Below are 25,783 nucleotides of genomic sequence, written 5' to 3'. Positions count from 1 at the left end.
AGCAGGACATTCTTGAGTGAGGAGGATGTGACCTGGATGTGCTCATCCCAGGAGTTATTACTGAATCGGTGTGGGTTTGGGATCCTCACCCATGCAGTCTGCCCTGCAAAGAGGCTTTTCCTTCCTGGGCAGTTCAGGGAACAGTAAGAGGTATGGGGAGGGATGGGAAAGCGGGCAGGGCACCAGCCCACACAGAGAGATGGGGCTGGTGTTTCTGGGAGCAGGTGCAAGACAGAATGCCTGCATGTTGATGAAGGTGGTAACATCTGGTGCCCAGCAGAAGGCAGATGTGGGACTGCTATTGGGGCTTGAGGGGTGATGTGGAGGTTTGTGGGATTGTTTTGGAGATACATGGCTCTTCTCAGGCCTTGGGTATCATCTGGGAGGGATGTGGGGCTGTTAAGGGGATGCTGGGCAGGGGACAACTGCCAGGGGCAGACCAGGGAGAGAGGACTGATTTTTCCACTCCCCTCCACACCCTTGCTCCTAGCCCTGCAGGGTCTGTCATGGTGGAAGTCCCAGCCCTGCTCCCCCTATGGAAAATGGGTTCCCTGCCCCACAGCTGGAGGGTGAGACCTCTCTGGGCCTTCTCCTCAGGGGCCACTAGGGGAGAGATGTGGTGGGGTTGCCCAGCCAGCCTCATCTTCCCCAGTGTGACCAGTCCTTGCAGGAACAGCCTGAATTCCCCAGGTTCTTGGGGGACAGAGCAGAACATCCTAGATGCCCAAGTTCCATACATGGAGACTCATGCCTGGTGTTCCTCATCCACTGTCGCCTGAATGCCTGCTTAAAACCCAAAAAGTCAGAAGGATGGTGAGGCCCTGCTTTCATGGGCGATACTCGTACTGAAAATCAAGATCAAGCCTTGATCTTCTGCACCGCAGGATGTTTCTGTCCTCCCTGAGCTCACCTTAGGACACCTGTGTTATGGTTTGACAGCCGTACTGCCCCAGTCAAACTCCCCACCTGACACTGTCACCAGAGCAGCTCATGCTGGGCACTTGGCATCAGAAGTGAGAGCCCTTTGGGGCTTACCCCTCCACATACACCTCACTGGGTAAGTGGAAAAAATGATCAGCAGTATTTCACTGGCAACTGGACTATGGCCTGAGCTGCACAACCGTGGGGCTTCTCATTTATTCTACAGCTCTGATGTCTCTTCACAGCACTGGATTAGAGTGATGCTCAACAGGGTCGTCTTTCCCAGCTGGTTCCACCAAGTCTGTTCTCTTGGCTGTGGTTTCACTGGACAGTAAGTAGGGACAGTGGGAATCTCATTCATCCATTCATGCACATCACTAACTGGATGATGAGGCATTTGGCTATTTATTATCACATACCTAAATTACACATTCCTTTTCTGGCCGAAGTAAGGTGGCCTGTCCACCTAGGTAAAGCTGGTTGATTTTGTTGGCAGATAAGATTATGCAGCGTGATTACCAAGTTCCCTCTTACTCCCTACCTACTATCCCTTTTACCTCCATTACTTCTGATGAGCATCCATCTCCCTAGATCATGACAACCCATAAATGTAATTTATTTACATTCAAATGAGTTTGCACATAACTTACAAAGATATGTACAATATCTACAGATATGCTACCTGCCCACCTTTCATCCTTCTTTCACATTCCTTCCTTCTTTTGCATTCCTTCCTCTCCCTCCCTTCCTCCCTTTACTTCTTTCTACTTTCCTTCCTACTTCCTCCTTTCTTTATTGCCCTCTGTCCTCACTTTATGTACTTACATACTTCAATTCCCTTTTTCTGCCCTCGTGCCTTCTTGACTTTCTGCTTTCCTCTATTCCTTCTTGCCCATTTCCCTGCCTTCCTGAGTTTTTTCCTTAATTACCATCTTCCTTCTCTCACTACTTTCCTCAATACTTCCTTTCTACCTTCCTTCCTTAATCCTTCTTGCCTTCCTCTCTACCTGCCTGTCTCACTACCTGCCTGAACTGCTCTCCTTCCTTCTCGCTTGCCTTCCTTTGCCACCTTCCTGCCTGCCTTTCTCACTACCTGTCTGCTTTCCTTCCTTAATTCCTTCTCTCCTGCCTGCCGCCTTCTACCTTTCTTCCTTCCTTTCATTCCATCCATCTTCCCTTCCTCTCACCTTCCGGCTTTCCTTCTTTCCTTCCCCCTTTCTCCCTTCCTTATTTCCCTCTGTCCTCAGTTTCCTTTCTCCCCCTTTCCTTTCTTTCTCCCCCTTTCCTTTCTTTCTCCCCCTTTCCTTTCTTTCTCCCCCTTTCCTTTCTTTCTCCCCCTTTCCTTTCTTTCTCCCCCTTTCCTTTCTTTCTCCCCCTTTCCTTTCTTTCTCCCCCTTTCCTTTCTTTCTCCCCCTTTCCTTTCTTTCCTGCCTTTCTTCACCTTGTGTGGGTCTGCAGCCTTGAGGGTTCGTGTGCCCATGTGCTGGCAGCTGAGGAGACTGACATCCTGGTGTCCGCTGCAGATCTGTGCCCATCTGCCAGCATACATCTATGTGCTTCCTGCTAACAATTCTTCATCCTGATCAGCCAATGACAGAAATAGGAAGAGGCCATTGGTGCTGCTTGGTTTTGTGTGAGTGGAGTGTTTCCATCTGTGTTGATCTGCGTGGCTGGCCGTGTGTTAGTTACACTCGCGTTTTATACTTGTCTGTGTGCCTATGTGGAATACATGCTCAGCCTCACTACTGGTTGGACCTGGGGGCATGGAGTTACAGCAGCCTCGTCTCTGTTGGGCTATCAGATTTGGCTTTACCTAACACAAAGAAGGGAGAAGCAAGGGCAGATTACTTGAGAGTTTACAAAGACATTGCCCACACTTCTAGGAAGGGAGTTACAAAAGTCAAAGCTCACTTACCACTGGTGAGATTTGCCCTCAGGCCTCCCAGGTCCCCAAGCCTCCTAGCAGAGTCTGTAGGAGTGAAGCAGTACCCACAGTAGTGGAAGACAGAATTAGGGACCACTCAAGTACATTAGACATGCATAGGTCAATGGTACCAGCTGGGATGCATCCGAGAGTACTGAAAGAGCGGGCAGGTGCCATGAGGCCACTCTGCATCCTTAAAAGGTCATGGCAATCAGGGGATGCTCCCAGTGACTGGAAAAAGGCAGACAGTATATCCATTGTCAAGAAGGACAATCCAGGAAATGAGAGGTCAATCAGCCTCACCTCAGTCCTTGGGAAAGATATGGAACTGCATATTGGTTGCACCAAATTGCCAGCTCCTCTGACAACACTATAAAATCGATAGTTCATCAAGAAGGTATTGAGAATTAATTTAGAAAGTTGTGGATTGCTCCAGGAGGAAGGGCAGAGAAAGTTCTATCAATTTGGGAACCAAAAGCAGTCATAGTGATTCCAGGAGCAGTTTGTGGTGAGACCTTAGTCTCAGAATGGAAGATTTCTGCTCCAGATGTCATCTTTCTGAGGCCTAGTGACTGGAGGAAGGAAGAATTTTTGCATTGGACTAGGTTGCTGTGTCAGGGCCATGGAATTGCCAACTTTGAAAAGGACAAAATTAATAACAGCTGGAGTGAATGTTATAGGGGCATTCCCCACAAGAAGTTCATTAGTGTATTACCATTAAGAGCGAACATCTACCCCATGAGGGAATTTCTAACATGGGGTAGACAGGAAATTCAAGTTAAGATCTACTGGCTTTACCAAACTGAGAGTGAGTTACTGACATATTAGTGGGTATCACCCTGCAGATCAGGAAGCCAGGATCAAAAGACATAATCAACAGTGTGTTCTACTGTCTGAAGAAACTCAAAAGAAGGATTGGCAAGATTTTAACAAGCCACTCCTAAGAGATCACCAAAATGATCCTTCAGGGATCCCTGCGCAGAGGACCACATTACATAATCCCAGGCAATGAAGCACCCAGCATCACGTCTGACCCCATGCTGGTGGGGCTGGGGGATGCCTGCCCAGCAGACTGTGCTCCTTAGTCCCAGGATACTGTGAGCCTTGGGGTTCATGGTCCCAAGGATACTGGCGAGTCACATAGCCGTGCGCAAAGCGTGGTGCCCTGGCCTGTTGTACAAGCGGGGCTCAAGGACACCCCCCCTCCCCAAATGCCATGCCCAGCATTGGTGTACTGGCAGGGCACTCAGGCTATCAAAAATACCACCTCCCTTGGCAAGGGAGTTAGGGTTAGGGTTAAGGGGTTAGGAATAAATTTACAGTTCACATTAGGGATTCGGGTCATTAGGGTAGGATTACTGTAAGGGTTAGGTTGCCATAAGAGTTAGGGTTAAGGTTTAGGGTTAGTGTTGTGGTTAGGGCGCTATTAGCGTTAGGGTTACAGCCATTAGGATTAGCATTAGGGTTAGGGGTTAGAGTGAGGTTAAGTGGTAAGGGTTAGCGTTATGGTTTGGGACAGGGATAGGGTTAGGGTTATCCATCACTCTCACCCACATACTAACTCTAGCTAGAGCCCAGGTCTAAAACGGACACCTGTCAGCTAGGCCTCACACTGAAAGTGGCCAGGACTGATAGCTTTTGTAAGCCCTCGCCTTCCCTTTGTAGTCCTTTTGTGTATGGTTTAGTTTAAGGGTCATTAGGTTTAGAATTAGTGTTAGCAAATAGTGTTAGAGATAGGGTTAGGATTTAAGGTTTAGGGTTTGTGTTATCCCTCACCCTCACTTGGACACTAACCCTAGACAGAGCTAGGTCCAAAAGAGACACTTGCAACCTAGGTTTAGGGTTAAGGGTTAGGGTTATGCTCATTAGGGTTAAATTGAGGGTTAGGTTTGAGTTTAGGGGTTAGGGTTGGAGCTATATGGTAAGGTTATGGATAGGTTTACAGTCATTTTGGTTAAATTTAGGATCAGAGTTAAGGTTAGGGTTAGGTTTAAGGTGAGGGGTTAGGCTTAGGGCTAAGGTTAGGGTTATAGTTTCAATTAGAGTTAGGGTTTAGGCATTAGGGTTAGGTTTAAATGGATACAGTCATTAGGGTTAAGGTTATGGTCAGGCTTAGGGATAGGGTTGGAGTTTCAATCATTAGGGTAGGGTATAGGGGTTATGGTCATTAAGATAAGGGTTAAGGTCTTTGTTGGTTAGGATATTGGTTAGCGGTAGGCTTTAGTGGTTTTGTTTGTGGAGTACGGTGGAAGTGTGATTGTTGAGTAGTATGTGAGGCGAAGGTAGAAGAACAATCCTAGTTGTGAAAGTATGGCAATGATTGTAGCTGTTGCAGTCATCTCTTGTTTAGTAATTTCTTTGATGCTAAGTCATTTAGGTAGGAAGCCTGTTAGTGGAGGAAGCCCTGCTAGGAAGACTAAGACTAATATTAAGGTTATATTTAGTATCGGGGGTTTTTGTTCATGAGGTTATTATCATTGATAGTTTTAGAACTTTGGTTGTGTTGAGTGCAAGGGATACTGTGGCAGTTATTAGGTAGTATAAGTAGAGAGTAAGGAGGGTTTGGGCTGTAGATAATAATTATGGCTATTCAGCCTAAGTGGGAGGTGGATGAGAAGGCTAAGATTTTTTGAATCTGTGTTCAGTTTAGTCAGCCTCCTAGGGCTGCTGAGGCAATGGCTATGGTAGTTAATGTTGTTGGGTTGACTGAGTTAGGAAGAGAATAGTGTGTGTATGGGGATTTAATTATTGTTGATAGTCATAGAATAGTGATTAGGGATGAGCCTTGAAGTACTTCTGGGAATCAGAAATGGAATGCGACTAGTACTAGTTTGATTGCAGTTGCTATTGTCAGTAGGAGGCAGGGTGTTGGGTGGCTTAGTTGGGTAATGTCTCATTGGCCTGTGGCTCAAGCATTGGCTATGCTTGAAAAGAGGACTAACGCTGAGGCGGCTGCTTGTACTAGGAAGTATTTGATTGTGGCTTCACTTGCTCATGGGTGGTGGGATTTGGAGATGAGGGGAATGACAGAAGGATGTTAATTTCTAGTCCTGTTCAGGCTATGATTCAGTGGTTGCTTGAGATTCTAACGGTTGTTCCTAGGAGTAAGCTGAGGAAGGAGATTCATTTTGCATGTGGGTTCATTAGTAGGGGAAGGGGTTAAACCATAATTTTGGGGGAATGGGCCTGATAGCTTTTTAGCTGACCCTACTAGAAAATAATACAGAGGAAGTATGGAGAGTTTTGAGCTCTTCTGTCTAGGTGCCATTTCTATTTTTCTAAATCTTTCTTAGGAAATGAGAGGGCTGGTATAGCTCTGTGTTCACCTTACCATAGCGATCCTTTATGTTCAGGCACATTTCCTTAAGTAATGAGGCAGGCCTGCATAGCAGATTGGTACACTGGTGTGTCAAAGGCATAGTGTTAATGTCAGTGGCAGGAAGTTTTTCAGAGGAGGTGTAGCTGTAGGAGTTGGTTGTAGTGCAACAGAACAGGGTTATTGGTCCTGCGGCATACTCTGTATTGGAGCCTGACACTACCTTGGATTCACCTTCCAAATAGGCTCCTTAATGAATAGTTTTACTCTGTTTGCTACTGTCTGTAATTATCTAGAGGGGCCTACAGTGTTCAGGCCTTTTTGGGCTTGTATGTAACTTAGGATTTTTCATTCTACTAATGTTAAGAAGGCTACAGCAATTAGACTTGAGATAGCATAGGACAGGCATAAGGTAAGATATTTTGAAGTAGAGGATCAGGTCACGAGTAGGTGTGGTGGGGAAAGAGGGGAGCTAGGGAAAGGATTTGAACCTCTGGGTAAAGGGCTTATGCCTTTTGCATTTGTTGAGCTCAGCCATGCCAGCAGGCCTTTTCTAGGACAGGAGATGGTGGTCTCTTGGTAGTTTAGTTGAGTTTGTTACTTAGAGGGAGGCATGCTTATACTATTGGCCTCACTTTTCTGGTCTTTTTGTACTAGGGAAAGTTCATCATAGACAGAAACTGACCTGGATTGCTCCAGTCTGAATTCAGCTCATGTAGGACTGGTAATCATTGAACAAATGAACCCTTAATAGCAGCTGCACCTTTAGGATGTCCTGATCCAACATTGAGGTTGTAAATTTCCTTGTCTGTATGGGCTCTTGGAGGAGATTGCGCTGTTGTCCCTGAGTGGCTTGGTCCATTGGCCAACTGTATTGGGTCTGGTTGCTGCTAGTACTTTGAGGGGTTGCTCTTGATTAACAGGTGTTGTCTTATTTTTGGAGGATTTGTTTTTCTCCAATGTCACCCCAACCAAAGAATGCAGGCCAGCATTTTGGGGCAGGGAGGGGATAGTGAACCTGGTGGGCTTGAGCTTGTGTGCAGTGGCCACTGATTTTTTTTAGGTTCCACAGGGTCTTCTCATCTCTATATACTCCTGTTTTGTCATGGGAAGATCAAGTTCACTGATCATCTGTAAGAGACAGTTAGGGTTAGGATTAGGGCAGGCATCACCTTCAATACTTGGTCAGCTGAAGACTACGTTTTTGGTAAACAGCTGGACCTTGAGTTTGCCTAGTTCCTTTTACAGATTTTAATCTTTCTAATAGACACTCCTGAGCTGGGCTAACAGGGTGGATTTAATATCTAATCCTTTTAAAATTGTAATATTAGTTGAAGGTGTTAATAATGTGATAATGTAAGTTTGTGCTTGAGAGGAGGAGGCCCCTAGTTACTCACTGTAGTAGTAATTCTCCTATTTTTATAGGCCGGCCTGTTGGCGGTAAGAGACTTGTATTGGTTTTGGACTTTTAGGTGTGGAGCTTTGAAGCACTCTTTGTTGGTGACTGCTTAAAGGCCTGTGGTGTGGGAAATAAGAGTTAAGTAGTTAGCTGCTAGGGGAGATTGTGTTCTTTTTAAAAGGAGCTGTATCCCCTTTAAATTGCTTATGGTTTACTACATGGGGGCTAGATTGAATGTCTGTGGAGAGAATTCATTAAGAGAATTAAGAGACAACTTAGACTCATTTCACAGACAACAAGATATAACCCAGCTTGACTGGCTTTTCACCTCTACGAAGAAATCATCCCATTCTTTTGCAACAGAGACCGGTTCACTCAGTGATAGCTGCTTGTAAGTAGCTTGCTTGGGTTTTTGGGATGGCAAGCTTATATTAATTTTGCTTTGTTGTTCTTGCTAAATCATGATGAGAGGTACAAGGGTTTATCTTTGCTATTTATTGCTTGGGTTTTTCATTACTATTTCATCTTTCCCTTACAATACAAATCTCTATTGCACCAAGGGTCTTTTCTAGTGCCTATACTAAGTGGAAAGAATGTTTTAGTTTGGTGATCATTTCTAGTTGTAGTTTGGCTGGGCTAGAGTTGGGCTTCAAGAGGATCTGGTGGGTAGCAGATATCTTTCAGGTGTAAGCTGAAGGCTTTCAGCTTATAGGTATGTCTTGGTATGCTAAGAGCACCTTCCAGTACACTTACGTTATTACAACTTACTTCAGCTAACGGGCCCATTAGCTGTAGGGTTTTATAGCTTGTGAGGAGGGTGGCCGGCAGTATGTACATGCCCCAGGTCAGACTTAAGGGGGCTCTGTTGTTCTACTTTACTGCTAATCCGCCTACCAGGGATTATTTCACATCTCTTTCAGTTGGTTTTCTGCTTTAGAAAATGTAGCCCATTTCTTCTGTCTCATAAGCTATACCTTGACCTGTCTTGCCAGTGGGGTTGAGGCTATTATTTTCACCGTTACGCTCTAAGGGGAGGTGAGCTGGCAACGGTGGTACATAGTCTGTCTTGGTGAGGAACAGTTGGGTGGATTGTTAGCAACTCTAGAACCCCCAAGTCCTTAGAGTTTGAAGAGTTTGTGCTCATATTTGTCAGGTGGATACTTTGGTCAAGTATCAAGATTTAGGGCTAGGCATAATGGGGTGTGTAATCCCAGTTTGTGTCTTAGCTTTTGTGGGGTTTAATTAATCGTGGATGCTAGGATCATCTTGAGGGTAGCTTTAGGTGCGTCTTAGGCTTATGACAGCACAGTTACATTTTGATTTTATTTCCTTGATAACGTTACCACTCTGTGCCTTATTACAGTTAATTTGGGTCTCTTGTGTAACCGCGGTGGTTGGCACGAGATTTACCAACCCTTGGTGTCGCTATACATCAGCTTTACACTTACTGCTTAATGCTAATTACTGCTGAGTACCTATAGGGGTGCAGCTAAGCAAGGCGTCTTGGGCTGCAGCTCGGGTGTGCCTGCTGCCTGCTCCGTTTGCCTTAACAAGGGGGTTGTCGTGGTTTAGCCCCAGCCAGCAACTAAGCACCACGCAGCTGCTCGCTCACTCCCCTTGCCCTGGTGGGATGGGGGAGAGAATCAGAAGAGTAAGAGTGAGAAACACTCCTGGGTTGAGGTAAGAACAGTTTAATAACTGAAATAAAGTAAAATGGTAATGGTAATAATAACAATATAATAATAATATACAAAGCAAGTGGTGCACAATGCAATTGCTCACCACCCGCCAACCAATACCCAGACAGTTCCTGAGCAGCGATCACTGCTCCCTGGCCAACTCCCCGCAGTTTCTATACTGAGCATGATGTCATATGGTATGGAATAGCCCTTTGGGCAGTTTGGATCAACTATTCTGGCTGTGCCCCCTCCCAGTTTTCTTGTGCACCTGGCAGAGCATGGGAAGCTGAAAAGTCCTTGACTAGCATAAGCAGTACTTAGCAACAACTAAAAACATCAGTGTGTTATCAGCATTCTTCTCCTACTAAATCCAAAACACAGCACTATGCCTGCTACTAGGAAGAAAATTAACTCTATCCCAGCTGAAACCAGGACAGTATCCACCCCTTATTCTAACCATCTACGTCATGCACAGGCCCTCCCCTTTCCAATGTGTTCTAATTAATCACCACCGCTTTCCCTATCTTGATATATACACAGATATCATTCCCTTCATCTATGGGCCATCCCTCTAAACTGTCCATTGAGTTCATTTAGCCCATGACTTTGGGTTCCATCTGTCATCACAGTCTTTCAGAGCAGGAGAGGTGGTGTGCAGTGTTGGATTGTTGCATGCTGAAGCCAGTTCTCATTCCAACATGGTTTCATCAAAGTTCATTTTCATTAAGCTGGGCAATTCTTCCTGTAATACCATTGCTGTGGTATATAGCAACCGTAACATACAGTATTATATACTTAACATTAACATACAATATTATTATATTAACATTATACTATATTATTATATTAACATACAGTTAAGAGATAACATACAATAAGAGATAACATACAGTTAAGAGTTAACATACAGTATTAGATAGCAATTAACATCATACAATTCAGTTCATTGGCTATTTTCACCCAAAGTCAAATTCCCTTGAGGTACACATTGGACTTTCCCATCCTTTCGCATCACCCACCAAGTGCACCCAGGTCCTTGAGCAAAAGCAATCCCACGAATGGGTCTGCCTTTGCCAGAGGGGGAAGTAACCCAGACTGTCTTCCCCAGCATATTTGTTATGTGCACTGCAGGGACTTTATCTCCTTCTACAGTACGTAGAAGTTTTGACTGAGCAGGGCCAACTCAATTGGCAGATCCCCTGGTGTTGACTAACCAGGTGGCTTTTGCTAAATGTGTATCCCAATGTTTGAATGTCCCACCACCCATTGCTCTCAGGGTAGTCTTTAACAGTCCATTGTATCGGTTGATTTTCCCAGAGACTGGTGCATGATAGGGGATGTGATATACCCACTCAATGCCATGCTCTTTGGCCCAGGTGTCTATGAGGTTGTTTCAGAAATGAGTCCCTTTGTCTGACTCGACTCTTTCTGGGGTGCCATGTTGCCACAGGACTTGCTTTTCAAGGCCCAGGATGGTGTTCCGGGCGGTGGCATGGGGCACGGGATATGTTTCCAGCCATCCGGTGGTTGCTTCCACCATGGTGAGCACATAGCGCTTGCCTTGGCGGGTCTGTGGGAGCGTGATGTAATCAATCTGCCAGGCCTCCCCATATTTATATTTTAGCCATCGTTCACTATACCCGAGGGGCTTGAACCGCTTGGCTTGCTTGATTGCAGCGCATGTTTCACACTCATGAATAACCTGCGCAATACTGTCCATAGTTAAGTCCACCCCTCGATCACGAGCCCATCTATATGTTGCAGCCCTTCCTTGATGGCCTGAGGCATCATGGGCCCACTGAGCTATAAATAATTCACCCTTATGTTGCCAGTCCAGATCCACCTGAGCCACTTCAATCTTAGCAGCCTGATCCACCTGCTGGTTGTTTTGATGTTCTTCAGTGGCCCGACTCTTGGGTACGTGAGCATCTATGTGACGTACTTTTACAACCAGGTTCTCTACCCGGGCAGCAATATCTTGCCATAATGCAGTGGCCCAGATGGGTTTGCCTCTGCGCTGCCAGCTGCTCTGCTTCCATTGCTGTAACCACCCCCACAGGGCATTTGCCACCACCCATGAGTCAGTATAGAGATAAAGGACTGGCCACTTTTCTTGTTCAGCAATGTCTGAAGTCAGCTGGATGGCTTTCACCTCTGCAAACTGACTCGACTCCCCTTCTCCTTCAGCAGTTTCTGCGACTTGTCGTATAGGACTCCATACAGCAGCTTTCCACCTCCGACGCTTTCCCACAAGACGACAGGACCCATCAGTGAACAGGGCATATTGCTTTTCATTTTCTGGCAATTTATTATACAGTGGGGCCTCTTCAGCACGTGTCACCTCCTCCTCTGGCAATATTCCAAAATCTTTGCCTTCTGGCAAGTCCATGATCATTTCCAAGATTCCTGGGCGACTGGGGTTTCCTATTCGAGCCCACTGTGTGATCAATGCAACCCACTTACTCCACGTAGCATCAGCTGCATGATGTGTAGAGGGGACCCTCCCTTTGAACATCCAGCCCAGCACCGGCAGTCGGGGTGCCAGCAGGAGCTGTGCTTCAGTACCCACCACTTCCGAAGCAGCTCGAACCCCTTCATATGCTGCCAGTATCTCTTTCTCAGTTGGAGTATAGCGGGCTTCAGATCCTCTGTATCCCCGACTCCAAAACCCTAGGGGTTGACCCCAAGTCTCCCCCCGGTGCTTTCTGCCAGGGGCTCCAGGTAGGGCCATTCTCCCCGGCTGTGGGGTAGAGCACATTTTTAATATCCTGCCCTGTCCGGACTGGCCCAAGGGCTACTGCATCAACTACCTCCTCTTTAATTTGTGCAGACGCTTGTCATTGCTCAGGGCCCCCTCAGGTGCTATGGGATCTGCTGTTTCAGTTACTCTTTTAAAAAAAAAAGGCGATGCAGCCTCGGTATTCAGGCTGTAAAGAATAACAAGCTATCAGCATGCCTTTCCAGCCACCCTTTCCTCTGTTGTTGTTTTTCTCTATGGACTTGCCAGCCCATTCTCCCCTTCCTTTTTGTTTTTTTTAATTGTGGGGCTGCCTCCTGCTCCCTCTGTTACTTCCTGTTGCTTAAACCTGTGTCATTTATATAGCCGTTAAGCTAAAATTGTATCAATCTCGTCCATCTGTGATAAGTATCCTTGACAGTGAGAATGTGGTCAGTACTCATTCAGAAAAATTGCCTTGAGTGGAAGCGTGTGGGGGATTTACCTAAAGAACATAACCTAGAAGCAGCTGAAATTGAAGAAAATGTTCCTTTTCCACAGGAAGAAATAACTGTTTCTAACAATCCTCCTAAAACTGAGAAAATGAATGTGAGTAAACCATTTTCCCATTTTCTACAAAACAGACAACACTTTACAAATTGAGCAAAGTCCTTTCTTACTGACAATTAGAAGGCACACAAAAATGACTCCATTTCTTTAGCTGGTTAACACAAGTTAAAACCTCATTACCTAAGGGCAGATACTTTTTCTCCTATGCATTTTCTGTACCTATAGCACAGAATAGAACCTGTCAAGACTTGGTCCTTTGAGAGCTGTAGTAGTACAAAAAAACACACCCAAGCTTTTTTTTAAAATACCCATGCATTCATTTGGTTTGCTAGAACTTGAATGTTTCTTCTTTGGCATGGAAAATAAATAGTTTTAATGTTCAAAGCAAGAAGAAACATGGGGAGTGCAGCTTTTTGATACTGGCAGCCATTTAAAAAATGGCAAAAGGATGTGGGGACCAAAGTAATTTTCAGCATTCTTTAGGTGCTTAGATCCTTTACTATTTGTTCCTTATGAACATAAACAGAATTCCCAGTAATGAGTTAATTTCAGTGTCAAGAGATTTCCAGCTACTTAAAACTTTTTTTTTGTAAACCCACGTATTTTTAACGTCTAAACTTTGTAAAATAGAAATTTTAAAAGGTTGTTCACATGGACTGAAAATTAGAACTAGAGATTCTCTAGTTGTCCCAGGTTACGTAACAGTCAAGCTTTTATGTTGAGAACAAAAGTAGTATCCGATGTGGCTCTAGGCAGAAAGAATAATTGCTCAGTACAGGGCACTACAAGACATGAGATGGAGGTATCTAGAATGCATGTGTTGCCTCAGGCAACCCAAGTGATTCCCTGTAGCGCACCGCTGAGTTGCCATGTGCGATACCTGGCCAGCTCGACTAAGTGTGGCCATCACAGCTGTCACGACTGAAGCTTTAAACTTTGGGGACGCAATTGTATTTTACCCTGTTCAATGCAGAGCTGGTCACGCTGTGTGGATGTGTAGTCAGTCCAGAAAAGACTGCAGTGTGACAATTACTGCCAGTTGTGCATACAGCTCATATTGTAAAACTGCTCACTTTGGTCACGGGTGGTGGCAAATGGTTAGGCATGAAGAGAAATACCAGAAACGGAACATGTGATTGCCACACTGGATACTCTCTTCTCTGTGCCTTAAACACATCGACTTTCATCTGTAGCAGAGAGTACATGGTATGTTTCTAACTTTACATTCAATGGTGATCTGAAAGGAAAAGCAGCCTTTCACTGTCCTCGGTTTAAAGTTAGCTTGTTTGGTAATTAATAATACATTAACAGACATTTTTTAACTACAGGTTACTGAAGATAGTGTGGTTAAGGCACAAGCCTCAGAAGCAGCACCTGAAACATCACCATATAGTGAGGTACCTCCACCAGGCAGCCTTCAATACAGCTTCATACTACAGAGCAACAGTTTGTGTATGATTTGCCTGATGAGAGAAAGAGAGAACAGAATCATAGAATCGTTTAGGTTGGAAAAGACCTGTAAGATCATCCAGTCCAACCATTAACCTAACATTACCAAGTCCACCACTAAACTAATTAAGGGTAGAGTAGCAACCTCATGCCTCCTGGCTTGGTGGCTGGATCATTTATAATGAAAGTAAAAACTAGGAATCATTAAGATTGGGAAGGATCTCTCAGATCATCAGTCCAATCATCAACCCAACACCACCATGCCCACAAAACCATGTCCCCAAGTGCCACCTCTACCCGTTTTCTGAACTCTTCCAGGGATGGTGACTGCACCACCTCTCTGGGCAGCCTGTTCCAATGCTTGACTACCCTTTCAGTGAAGAAATTTTTCCTAATATCCAGTCTAAACCTCCCCTGGCGCATCTTGAGCCCATTTCCTCTTGTCCTATTGCTAACTACATGGGAGAAGAGACCAACACCCACCTCACTACAACCTCCTTTCAGGTAGTTGTAGAGAGCAATAAGGTCTCCCCTCAGCCTCCCCTTCTCCAGACAAAATAACCCCAGTTCCCTCAGCTGCTCCTCATAAGGCCTGTTCTCTAGACCCTTCACCAGCTTCGTTGCCCTTCTCTGGACATGCTCCAGCACCTCAATGTCTTTCTTGTAGTGAGGGGCCCAAAACTGGACACAGTATTCCAGGTGCGACCTCACCAGCACCGAGTACAGGGGGACAATCACCTCCCTGCTCCTGCTGGCCACACTATTCCTGATACAATGTGATACAGCTGAGGGAGATGGAGAGCTTTTTATATTTCAGAGTAATTTTCAGAGCTTTTAGATGCTCTACTGATACAACAAATATGTATACAGAGCAACAAATGCTATAGTGGTTCCATCAGGCAATAACTTAAAATCTAGATGAAACGATTAAACAAAATTCTAGAGCTAGTACCACTGATTTAATATGCTTGTGAATTAAAACGCAGTATCCTTTATGGGTTTGCTTGCTATAGCAAATAGTATTATAACTTTTAGCTCAGTTTTTCTGGTTTCTGCTGTAAACAATAACACAGTGAAACTATTTTATCATGCGGCTTTTGCAGCCAAGTGAGTTTTATTGGAGTTAGACCCAGGAAAGGGGTTAGTTGATACAGTTATGTTTTGACTTCAGACTTCAGGCTTGCTAATAACAGAGAACTCGACACCGTGTTTGTTGAGGCGATCAATCAGTTTTGTTTTAGAGAAGGCAGCTCCTGGAGAATATACACCACCCCTGTTAATGAAAATCAGAAGAGAAAAACGTTAGTCATACAGTGATTGAGTGACACCTTTGTTTGAAGTCACAGACGTGTTTCCCTGCCTAAGAAAAAGCCACTTTGTCCCACAGGAGAGCATATGAGGAAGCTGTCAAGGTGGTGGAATATATTCCTAGGTTCATTTCTGCATCCAGCAAACTCAATAGGAACATTTCCATTAACTGAAAATGCAGACACTGATGCAACAGATGCTGCAAAAGGATTACTAAAAGCCTATGACTACACCCTTTCAAACTGGAAGGCAGAAGAAGAGCAAGTGGCTTTACATCAGCTTGTGGTGAAGTATCTCCCTTGCACAGCCATTTTGGTGAGGTAACACAGAAATCCACAGGGTTACGAGAACTGTATTTTCAAAGAGAAACATATGCACACAGTAGCTTTAAGGCAGATCAAGCTGTTCTGCGTGGGCAAATACTTACTGTTTAGGCAGACAAGCTGCATCTTCCAGAAGAGATACAGCTGCTTGAACCATTACAATTGGCGTAGCAACATAGCCAGGCTCTGACAAAAAAAACCAAACAACGTACAGTGTGTTGAAATGTAGACTGTAATCTTGCTCTTACCTATAGCATGCTGAAGAATAATCACTTTGGCAATGAAACGGCCTGCTCCACTTAACAACAGCGTTTTTTACCTGGTAGTCATCCCAAGTAGCTGGTGAAGTCCTTAAGACCTAATCTCGACAAATACTGCTTCAAGCACAGGCCTATAACCACAGAACAGCCATGAGCAATCACCTCATGGTGACAGAGGGCTCTCCATGACAGCAAGAGCTTTCCCCATCCTGTGCTTAAGTTCTGACTTTTGCATTCAGCTACATCTCTAGGTAGTTAAAGAAGCTATGCTTCATTACCTCCTTTCTGAATAAACATTCTTGCTTTTTCCCAGCGTTGCTTCAGGTGTCATCCCCCCGCAAAGGAACGATCCGAGCACAACTATGTAACCGCTAGAAATGCTACCATGCCAGATCTGTTTAAGTTGACTCATGGGGGACTGGAAATAAGCAGGTAGTAAGTCCAGGCTGTAACACCTGGTAACTATCCTTAAAGCACTCTCCCTTCAACTGCTCTACTCCACAAAAATGAAATTCGGAACAGGGCAAGTCAGAAGGAAAGAGAATGAGAAAAATGCAAATGCACTGGCTATTTCAAAAAAACAGGTCACAATGAACACTAGTATCCAAGGTAATACTCTGTAAAGGCTGTTGACTTTGTCCATGTTGCAAGTGCTGCTCAAGGGTGAAAGGAATAGCAGTGGAACCATAAACAAATTTTAGAGTAGGGAACGTGAGGCAAAAGCAGTTAGCTGCTACTGACATACATACATACATACATACATACCTGGTCCCTTCACTTCGGTGCAGATCTTTACATTTGGTTTGCCATTCTGGGGATCTTGCCCCTCACTGTAACCCTCGCCAAAAAAAGTAATTGTAAAAGAGGTTTCATCCATCTGTAGTGGACAACACAAGTGTGGTCACCAAAACAGTCACTCACTTATATCAGGCAAGCACAAGCAGTAAATATAAAGTATTCTGTTATGCCAGCTACTATGATCCATTCAAAGAGGAGGGTAGTTATTTTGAGTTATTGCTTAAAAGGTACAATCTCATCTAAATTTTTAATCCTTTCCACTCTGTTGGAACTCTTGCTGTTGTAAAGGCCATTCATTCTCTCAGTACTTTCAGTCCTGGGTTTTTGCTACTCGCTCTCCCTCTGTCATCACCTTTGACAGATCGAGTGCTGTGAGCCATCCATGGAACTACATCAGACCCAGCAACATGATTCATTTTGTCTCATGAGTTCCACATCCTTTGATGTCTCATAGCAGAAGGCATGACTATTTAAATGTTCAAACCTATCTCATGGGCACACACAATGTGCATTTAGAAATTCTTTCTCTGAGACTAATCAGTTGATTCTAGATTACTATTCCACCATTACCATAACAAATTGATTCAAGAATTGTGATGAAAACAGTCAGTTACCTGCTTCTGGGTTGGTCCTTTCTTTGTGAAGCGTCCAGCAGAGAAAAATTCTGGGTACTATATAATGAGAGGGGAAAAAAAAGAAAAAAAGAAAAAAAGACAAATAGTAAACTAGAGCAGGGGAAAAAAACCAACCCCAAACCTCCAAACACTTAATTCTTTTGTGTTTTGAACACTTACTTTTGTCAGAAGTTTTCTTCCAAAGCTAAACTTCACAAGAAGGAGAAATAAAATGCCAGCAAACATCAGCTTGATAACAGAGCCAAGACCACCTACGTTCACGTAAGCACCGTACTGCACCTGAGGCAAAAAACTTATTTTCAGTGACTTTACATTAAAATCTTTGCATCAATTCATTTGTAAAAATAAATCTGCCCCCAAATTAGCATGAGTTGTTTGATACAATAGATAGCTGTCTAAATAGGGGCTTAAACAATTGTATTAGTTCTAAACAACTCTCTGAGTAATGCTTCACTTTATAATTCATTATGAGAAGACTATAACTACAGAATGGCAAGGGAGCGAGCATGGTAAACAAGAGTGGAAAACTTTATTTAAAAGATGTGTTTTGATATCTGATTTCAGGCTTCTTTCCCCGAGATCTTCGTTTCCTCCTCTCTGTGCTTTAGTTTAAGAGAAACTGAGGCCTTACTTTAGAATTCTGCAATAGCAATGGCAAGCCTTTCGCATTAGTAGTTTCCAAGTATATTCTTAGAGTGCTATCTCACATTTATCTCTTAACTGATGCCTGTGATTCTGCACAGCTGTTATACAGATTGTTGGTGCTGGTCTCCTCTCAGGAAACCATGGAAAAGAAAAACTAAACATCTTTACCACCACCACCACTTCACAATGCCTTTACTCTGCCCACCAGAGACCCAAGCATCAAAGAAGTCTCCAGATACAAATAAGCAGCATGGGAATTCTTTATCAGAACGTTTACTACACAATACTGACCTGACTATAGTTACACAGACTACAATGATGATGTTTTAGAAGCTTTACTGATTGTCCTGGTTTTGGCTGGGACAGAGTTACTTTGTTTCCTAGTAGCTGGCATAGTTCTGGATTTAGTATGAGAAGAATGCTGATAACACACTGATGTTTTAGTTGTTGCTAAGTACTGCTTATGCTACCCAGAAAGCAGACAGCCTGAGAACCCTACAAGAGACTCTCGTAACGATTAGCTATCATCAATAAGCAAGCTCATCAGGCAGAGTGTCAAGTAGTATCAAACAGGCCAGTGCACCCAGAAGAACCTGGACCACATCAGGTCAAGCAGCTTCCAAAGTTGATCAACAGAACAAGTCTCCTTTACAGAAGCAATGCAATTCATGACTATTTACCTAACTGCAGAAACCCTACTACACAGATCTGCACTAAGAACACTTATTACATAAAGGAAGGATTTGTTGAAAATGGTAATAAGGACATAGTATACTAATAACAGTAACTTACAGGTGTTTCCTGAAACTCTGTGTGCAAATAACGCTGAGACCGTTTCACAACAGAAACATCAGATCCCATGAACGGAATGGAGTACTCTTTGAACTCCTGATTGTAAAACACAAGTCCTCTGCAAATAGGGGGGGGAAAAAAAAAAAAAAAGGTCAGAAAAAATGTTCACATGTTCATGCAAACTGGAAGAAACTGATCATAACAGCCCTACCAATACCAGCTTTTTCTCTCTTTTTGCTGAAAGCAAACCATTCCAAATTTATCCCTGGCTCAACTCAAAATTCTGTGCGCTAGAGAAAGGATGAATTTGATAATCAAAGTAATATTCTCCTTGTACTTCTTTTTTCCATTCCACTGAAATCAAACTCCAAAGTTTGCCATGTCGCTAAAAGTCTCTTGGAACAAGTTAACTTTGAGGCCCCGTAAATGCTGGGACATGTTCTTTTTTCAGTAAAATATAACAAAGGAGTAAAACTGAACTTACCTTCAGTTCTACTAGGACAAGCATCTGTGCGTTCATATTATACTAAAGTCCTAAATGCATCTTTGTAGTATTTCAATAATATGTTAACAATCCATATAATAAATACTGGAACTGCCAGAAGACAGCATGTTCCACATCTTACGCTTCTTATACCTTCTTTTCAGCTTTGCACCAACTACTGGAACGGGGGCATATCCTATCTTTTTTCGAAGCTTCCTCAGGTTGTCTTGATCCGCAAGGCCATAAACGGCTGACTTCCAGGTCCCATCATGTACACAAGAACCCTGATGACATACCACGAAACAGTCATTAATTCAGTATCTAAAGGTTTCATGTATTAAGAATGGCATTAGAAAGTGAGGGTTGCTATGGGGAAAATTAACTCCATCTCAGGCAGACCCAATACAGTCTCCACCCCTTATTCCATGCAATTTGCGTCATGCTTAGGTCCCACGTAACTTAATACAAAAATATATCTTCTAACCACCCCACTGTATTTAATTCTTATTACTGAAATCCCTTCTTACCAACTTACACTGCATACTTAAAACACCTTTATACCCAACATACAGATTTATACATTCTCATTAGTAACTATTTTCCCCTGTCCTTTAACAGACAGATACTACTCTCCCATTCCACGGGCTTCCTCCACTCCTCCAGATGCTCATAACAACGCGCTATGACTTGGGCCCCACCCGTCAAGACAGGTGCTCAGGACAGGAGAAGTAGTATGTTCGCTTGCTGGGCACCAATACTGGCTTGGTTTGGGTCATCGGTGCATTATTTTAATAATGACCTTTGAATTATTACATATATTACACATTATTACAATTACTACACATATGTATTATGATTACATGCATTGAAGTATATTGAAACAACCCCCACTGAACAGAAAAACCAGCCAGACACTAGGATTAGTGGCAACACGCTATGCTTGTTATAGTTTACTTGTGTATGAATCCTTCCCACAGCTCTGCAAAAACTAAGTATTTCTTGAAACAGTTTAACACAACAAACTCTAGGTACACAGCCTATGCAAATGAACCTTACAAAAGGGTGTTTGCTTGGGATACTTTCATTGGTTCCTAAAGCATAAAGTTCTTAGACTCATCATCAGAGAACTGCCAGCTCGTTCCTTGGTCTGAAGCAACGTAACGACAGTCACTCTAATGGGCTACAGTGATGTTATCACAAATACCTTGGAAGAAGGTATAAACCAACTAACCTCAGGCCCAAATTTCATCCTCAGGAAACTTTCAACCGCAGTTAAGGTACCTTTAAGGGAGCAGAAAACATGACTTGGCATACACAGTCACTAGTTCACAAAGCCAGAGTATGCTCTGCTAGACTCAAATAGCAGGCCACTCACACAAGGAGCTGAAAAGGCAGAGTCACACCTTCATCTCAAAGTAAAATAAACTAAGATTCAATTCCACAGCTATTTTACTTAGCAAGTATCAAATTTCTTGCATAAAGTACCTCAATAAGGGTTGCTCATATTATCTTCACTCATTACATTTTTCATTTGTCTTACCTAGTTAATGAGATAACGTAAACAATCAATGAAAAAAAAAAAAAAGAATAGTAAGAGCCATACGTCGTTTTCTTCCAAGTTTCAAAATAAAGGATGACGTAGGCTGTGAAAACCAAGATAGCCTTTGGGACTTTGGTAGACCTTAACTACAAAAAGAAAATACAAACCCACAAAAAAACCCAAAACACACAAGATATCCTAAAACATTGACTTTTAGCATAGCTTATGCGTTGCAAAGAATGCTTAGTTGTGACCAACAGCAAAACAAAACAGCTCCTCCAAATTCTGCTTTGTTTGGCTTTGCTCACCTCCTTCTGAAACTGTAAAACTGCACTTGTACGGTCAAGTATCGGACTTCAAATGATAACCCCATGAGCAACCAGATACCCATTTCCATGCCTCTCCTCTCCTTCCAATCAGATCCAGATTGCATTTTCTTAAACTGAAAGTTGATCACACACTCCAATGTAAAGCAATCCCACTTAATAGCAGCTTTAATAGTACATAAAAGCAAAACATTTGGATAATCTTATCGGCCCTTCCAATTGCAAGTCAGACCTAATGAACAAAGTGTCTTCATTTGAGATTAGGATCAAGTACTATTTGCATAGAATCAAATCATCTCACATCTTTTCTCAAATACGTTTATCCTCTTCCAGTTACTGTCTAGCTGCTCTTAAAGAAAAAGGCATTGTATGGCACTGTCTACCTGCTTACGCTCATACAACAGCTTCTCGGTGCTTGCGGTACAAAAAGGAAAAATTATGACACCCAATTACCCACTAATTTGCCATCCCTTTCCCACAGCCTTCCTCTCCCCACTGTCTCTTCCCTGCAACATTCTCACTGCACAAGCGGCAGTGCGCTGAGGCTCGCTGAGGGATGCCCACACGCTGGCTCAACAGCCCGCTGCTGACAACTCAAGGTTTTATTCTCTCAGTGAGCAACATCACCTTGAATCCCTCCTCTACCTAGTGGTGACCAACCTTCTCCAATCTAATGGGAATGTGATTTACTTTTAAATTTTTATCTACCAGATTTCGTTGAAACTGGTCAGCTGGTAAAGGCAGGCAAAAAGACAGAAGGAGTTTCCACATAAGCACTGCTGCTTTAGGAAACCAGACAAAAGCACCATCTGCATTTCTTTTTCAGCATAAGGTCACACTTAACTACGTCACCTTTCAACATGTCTCTGGTGTACAGTACTCCCATATCGGCAGGTATAGAGTCAAAGCCACAGCTTCCGATGATGTATACTCCCTTTTCTGCAGCTTTTTCATTGTATTTCAGGTACATTCCTTCCAGAAACTAAAACACAGTCAGAACAAATATTTTAAGCAGAACCCTGTATTTTGCCACACCCAATCGTAGCCATCAGCGCTTCACTGTCACATCACAGCACCCCACATACTTCAAACCACTTAGAAGCCTCTTTAAGACGGATACGTATCATTCTGGTTTTATGGCGTGAAAATGTCACAGCGGTGCAAAGAAATGCGATCTACACAAAATTCCTACGTAGACTCACAACCGAGACTTAAAGCAGAATTCAAAAATTTTGCATTTCCAGAGAGAACCTGAGAGGTTCTTGTCTAAAAGTAAGAAAACTATGCAACTAACACACATTAATGTACTTTAAAATACTTAATGCGTCTTACAGTTGTAAGTCAGGAGGCAGAATTTGTCTTCATGCTCAAAAACAACAGCAGAAACATACTGAACAAATACTCCTTTAATACGTCCTTCCGACAAGGGAGCATTTTTCTACTGCCACATACCTGGGGTTCTCCACTGATGTCAATGCAGCTGGCACCATTTTCAACACAAGCTTCTACCACAGGCTCTCCAAAGAATCTATACTGTAGAAGGAAAGAACACCACACCTAAGAAAATAAACCCCACGCACCACAACCCACCCAACGTGCTTTAGCTAACTTAAGTGTCCAAAGTAAAAGTAAACACTTGATGGCTATTCATTTTGCTGAGTGAGGCAAAAAATGTAAGAGTACTTGTATTTTTTTGAGGGGCCTGGAGAAGGAACAGCGTAACAAACCTCATCACTGATAACGGAGTAGGCTGCACAGACCGCTCCACTGTATTTCTCTCATAAGATCACCAAGGCCAATTCAATATAGCTAATCTCAGTTTACGCTTTCTGCACTCATATAATCAGCATATTCTCCAGTTAAACACTCTTAATTTCAAAGATGACATCACGACCCAACTTCTAGCTTCCACATTTTGATTCCCTCTGAATGCGCTAGACATACTGCCACTGAAAGTTTTAAAGGGGCCAAGAACTTAAACCAGCAAGTTGACGGGCTTCTTTTCCAGCTCTATTTTCAACCCTAGCACCACTTAAATGCATTCTGGCCCAACGCAAAACTCCTCCCCGCTTTACCAGCAGCTTCTTATGCTGTGAAAGACTTAAGAAAAAAACCCAAAACCCTTGCTGTATTTCAGTGAGAACTGTCCGTCAATGACACCACCAGAAACCGCAGCGGGGAATCGTTAGGCGGTTACAGTACGCGGTGGTACTCTCGCTTCGATTCCAAAAAGCCACCTTTCACCCGGAGGGCTCCTGCAATTCCGGAGGCCAGCGCCAGGCTTCCCGGTCGCCGCCGCAGCCCGCCCCGCCCCGCCCCGCGGAGCAGGGGGCCCAGCCGCACGCAGCCCAGGAGCGGCGGCGGAGGGGCAGCCGCCCCCCCGTCCCCCGCTCGGCCGGCAGCCGCGCCCGGCGGGCGCCGTGGCAGCACCGCTCGCATCGCCGCACTCACCGGGCCCACGCAGTTGAGCACCAGCCGGGTCTGCCTCGCCATGGCGGCCAGCGACGCCGCGTCGCCCACATCGCACAGCAGCACGCCGACCTCCGCCCCGAGCGACGCCTTCCCTGCGCACCGGAGACCGCCGTCACCGACGCCGCCCGCCGCCTCCCTCTCTCCCTCCCTCTCTCCCCCGGCCGAGCCGCCACCTCCCCGGCGCAGCCCCGGCACCGAGGCGCTGGCCCCGGTTCGCCCCTCAGCCCTTCCCCTCGCGGCCGCCCGCGGTCGGCTCCCGGCGGTCGGGGCCGGGACACCGGGGCCACGGGGGCCCCGCCGTCCCCGGCCAACGGCGCTGCGCCACGCAGCCCCCGGCCGGGGCCCGTACCCAGCCTCTGGGCCGCCCGCTCCAGCACCGCCTGCAGCTTCTCCCGGCTCCGCCCGGCCACGGCCCAGCGCAGGGCGCCGCGCAGCTCCCCGTCGGCCGCCGCCCGCGCCACCTCCTCCACCACGAACTGGCCGGTGAAGCCCGAGGCCCCGAAGACCGCCAGCTCGTAGGGCCGCTCGGCGGCGGCGTCGCCGCCGGCCGCCATGGCGAGAGGAGCCGCTCTGGTCGCCGCGCTGCCGGTGCGCGCCTGGCAGCGGCCGGTACCGCGCGGCCCCGCCCCTCGCTGGCGGGGGCGGCGGGCGAGGCCCGCTCGAGGGCGGCCGCTACGGCCGTTGCGGGCTCGCGCGGCCGAGCAGCGGGCGGGCTCGGGGCGCTCCGCGCGCAGGCGCCCAGCGCCGGTGGCAACGGCGGCTCAGCTCTGGGCGCCCGGCGCGGGAGAAGGAGCCTCTGCTCCCGTCCAGCGGCGGGGCACAGGGCGAGGCGCTGCCTCTGAGGGGAGTTTTAACGTACTGTGAGCCGCTAACGGCAGAGCGGGAGAGGGCCGAGAGCGTTCGGGGCCCAGCAGTGTAAGCAGCAACGTCTGTAGAGACGGGCCGTCGTTACCGGTCCCGCAGCAGACGTTCCCGAGGAGCACGGCCCGTCGCTGTGAGGTACCGCCACACGCACTTCAGAAGGGGTAATAGAGGTGAACTGAGGACTCTTACTAACCGAAAAGAAAACCTGCATTACCAAGCAGTAAAATGAAATAGTCTGCCTCCCCCACGACTACAGCAGGCATTCATGTTTGCCCAACCACAAAAGCAGAACAACCCAAAATTTGAAGTTCCTGCTGCAGTGGGGAGAAGCAGTGACCCTGCAAACCCACGATGGTAAGGAGCACTCATGACTGCACGGCACAGTGAGGTATGGCCATGTTTTCTGTGCTTTTTGTGGCCAGGCTGCCCGCCTGGACTCCACAGGCTCTCAGCAAGTCACACGGGAAGCAACCTCGTGAATCCTGCTTGCTGGCCCTTTCTCCTAGGGAGTATCTGCCCTATCTAAAGTGTTCCTGACAGATGCCTGTCTAACCTGTTTTAAAACCTGTAGCGATAGACGCTTTTGCACTGTTCCCCAGGCAATCTCCTTTGCACTTTGTTATATATATGGGTGGAGACAAGAAGCTAGATCTCCACATCCCATAGTTTCAGCCCCGTACTACTTCTCCTATTTGTAGAGGACATTGGTAAAAGATTTAATCCTTGATGAGTATATAAAATAGATGCTGCAAAGCTGGAAATTTCCATGCGTCTTCTCAATCTTCCCTAGATTAAAAAGCACTGATTCTTTTGATCTTTCCTCACAGGCCGCTTCATATATACATTTTCCTGTTCTCCAAACGCTCTCCCACTGACTTACATTTTTATTGAAATCTGGTGTCCACTACTGGGCCCCACATTCGCATCGTCCATGCTAAACTGACTGAGAAGGTTATCTGATATGCCAGAATGTACCCCTGTTTCTACATGCCCCAAACATTTGCCTTTTTTTTTTGCAAGTGTCACATTGTTGATGCACCTGCAGCTCATGATCTCTTCCACCTCAGAGGTGTTTTCAAATCACTGCTGCCTAGCTAGTCTTTTCCCATCTCAGATCTGAACTGAAGGTTATTTTCCTTTCTGAATACATTCTAAACATCTCATCTCCGAGGCAGCAGGAGATCCTCTAAGCATCAGCATCAGCTCCTTGAGTGGTTCTGATGCAGTTGTGTGTAGGCCTACACTGTCAGCTGTGTCAGTGAAACAACTCAGTCCAACAAAAAACAAAGAGTGGGGGAGGGGAGGACAAAGATCGTTTTTGTGTTCTTTTTTAATCCAGGTCATTTTGTTGATCTGATTTAC

The 25,783-nt window shown here is 45.3% G+C and overlaps 1 protein-coding gene and 1 pseudogene across 1 annotated transcript; both read right to left on the bottom strand.

The window, feature by feature from the left end:
* Window positions 1-5,052: 5,052 nt before the first annotated feature.
* LOC142593204 (NADH-ubiquinone oxidoreductase chain 2-like) lies at window positions 5,053-6,204 on the bottom strand (annotated as a pseudogene).
* An 8,572-nt stretch (window positions 6,205-14,776) lies between these two features.
* SCCPDH (saccharopine dehydrogenase (putative)) lies at window positions 14,777-24,111 on the bottom strand. The gene is made up of 12 exons (XM_075707623.1): window positions 23,907-24,111; window positions 23,537-23,649; window positions 22,538-22,618; window positions 21,938-22,067; window positions 20,451-20,500; window positions 19,373-19,503; window positions 18,736-18,853; window positions 17,458-17,577; window positions 17,278-17,334; window positions 16,631-16,742; window positions 15,710-15,791; window positions 14,777-15,247 (listed from the first exon to the last, which is right to left on the bottom strand). The coding sequence occupies exons 1-12, from the start codon at window positions 24,109-24,111 to the stop codon at window positions 15,142-15,144; spliced, it is 1,305 nt and encodes a 434-aa protein (XP_075563738.1). The 3' UTR covers window positions 14,777-15,141.
* Window positions 24,112-25,783: the final 1,672 nt, after the last annotated feature.

The sequence above is a fragment of the Pelecanus crispus genome, chromosome 3 (assembly GCF_030463565.1).
Source record: "Pelecanus crispus isolate bPelCri1 chromosome 3, bPelCri1.pri, whole genome shotgun sequence".
Classification (NCBI taxonomy): Eukaryota; Metazoa; Chordata; class Aves; order Pelecaniformes; family Pelecanidae; genus Pelecanus; species Pelecanus crispus.
The sequence above is the reverse complement of the archived record's forward strand: the minus strand, read 5'-3'. Positions and strand labels throughout refer to the sequence as shown.

Excerpts from the sequence above, each read along its gene's own strand:
- SCCPDH (XM_075707623.1), bottom strand. The coding sequence starts at position 24,111 with ATGGCGGCCGGCGGCGACGCCGCCGCCGAGCGGCCCTACGAGCTGGCG. Across the intron at positions 23,650-23,906 it reads GCGGGCGGCCCAGAGGCTGG|GGAAGGCGTCGCTCGGGGCG; the intron begins GTACGGGCCCCG and ends TCCGGTGCGCAG. Across the intron at positions 20,501-21,937 it reads CACCAGAGACATGTTGAAAG|GTACCTTAACTGCGGTTGAA; the intron begins GTGACGTAGTTA and ends GCTCCCTTAAAG.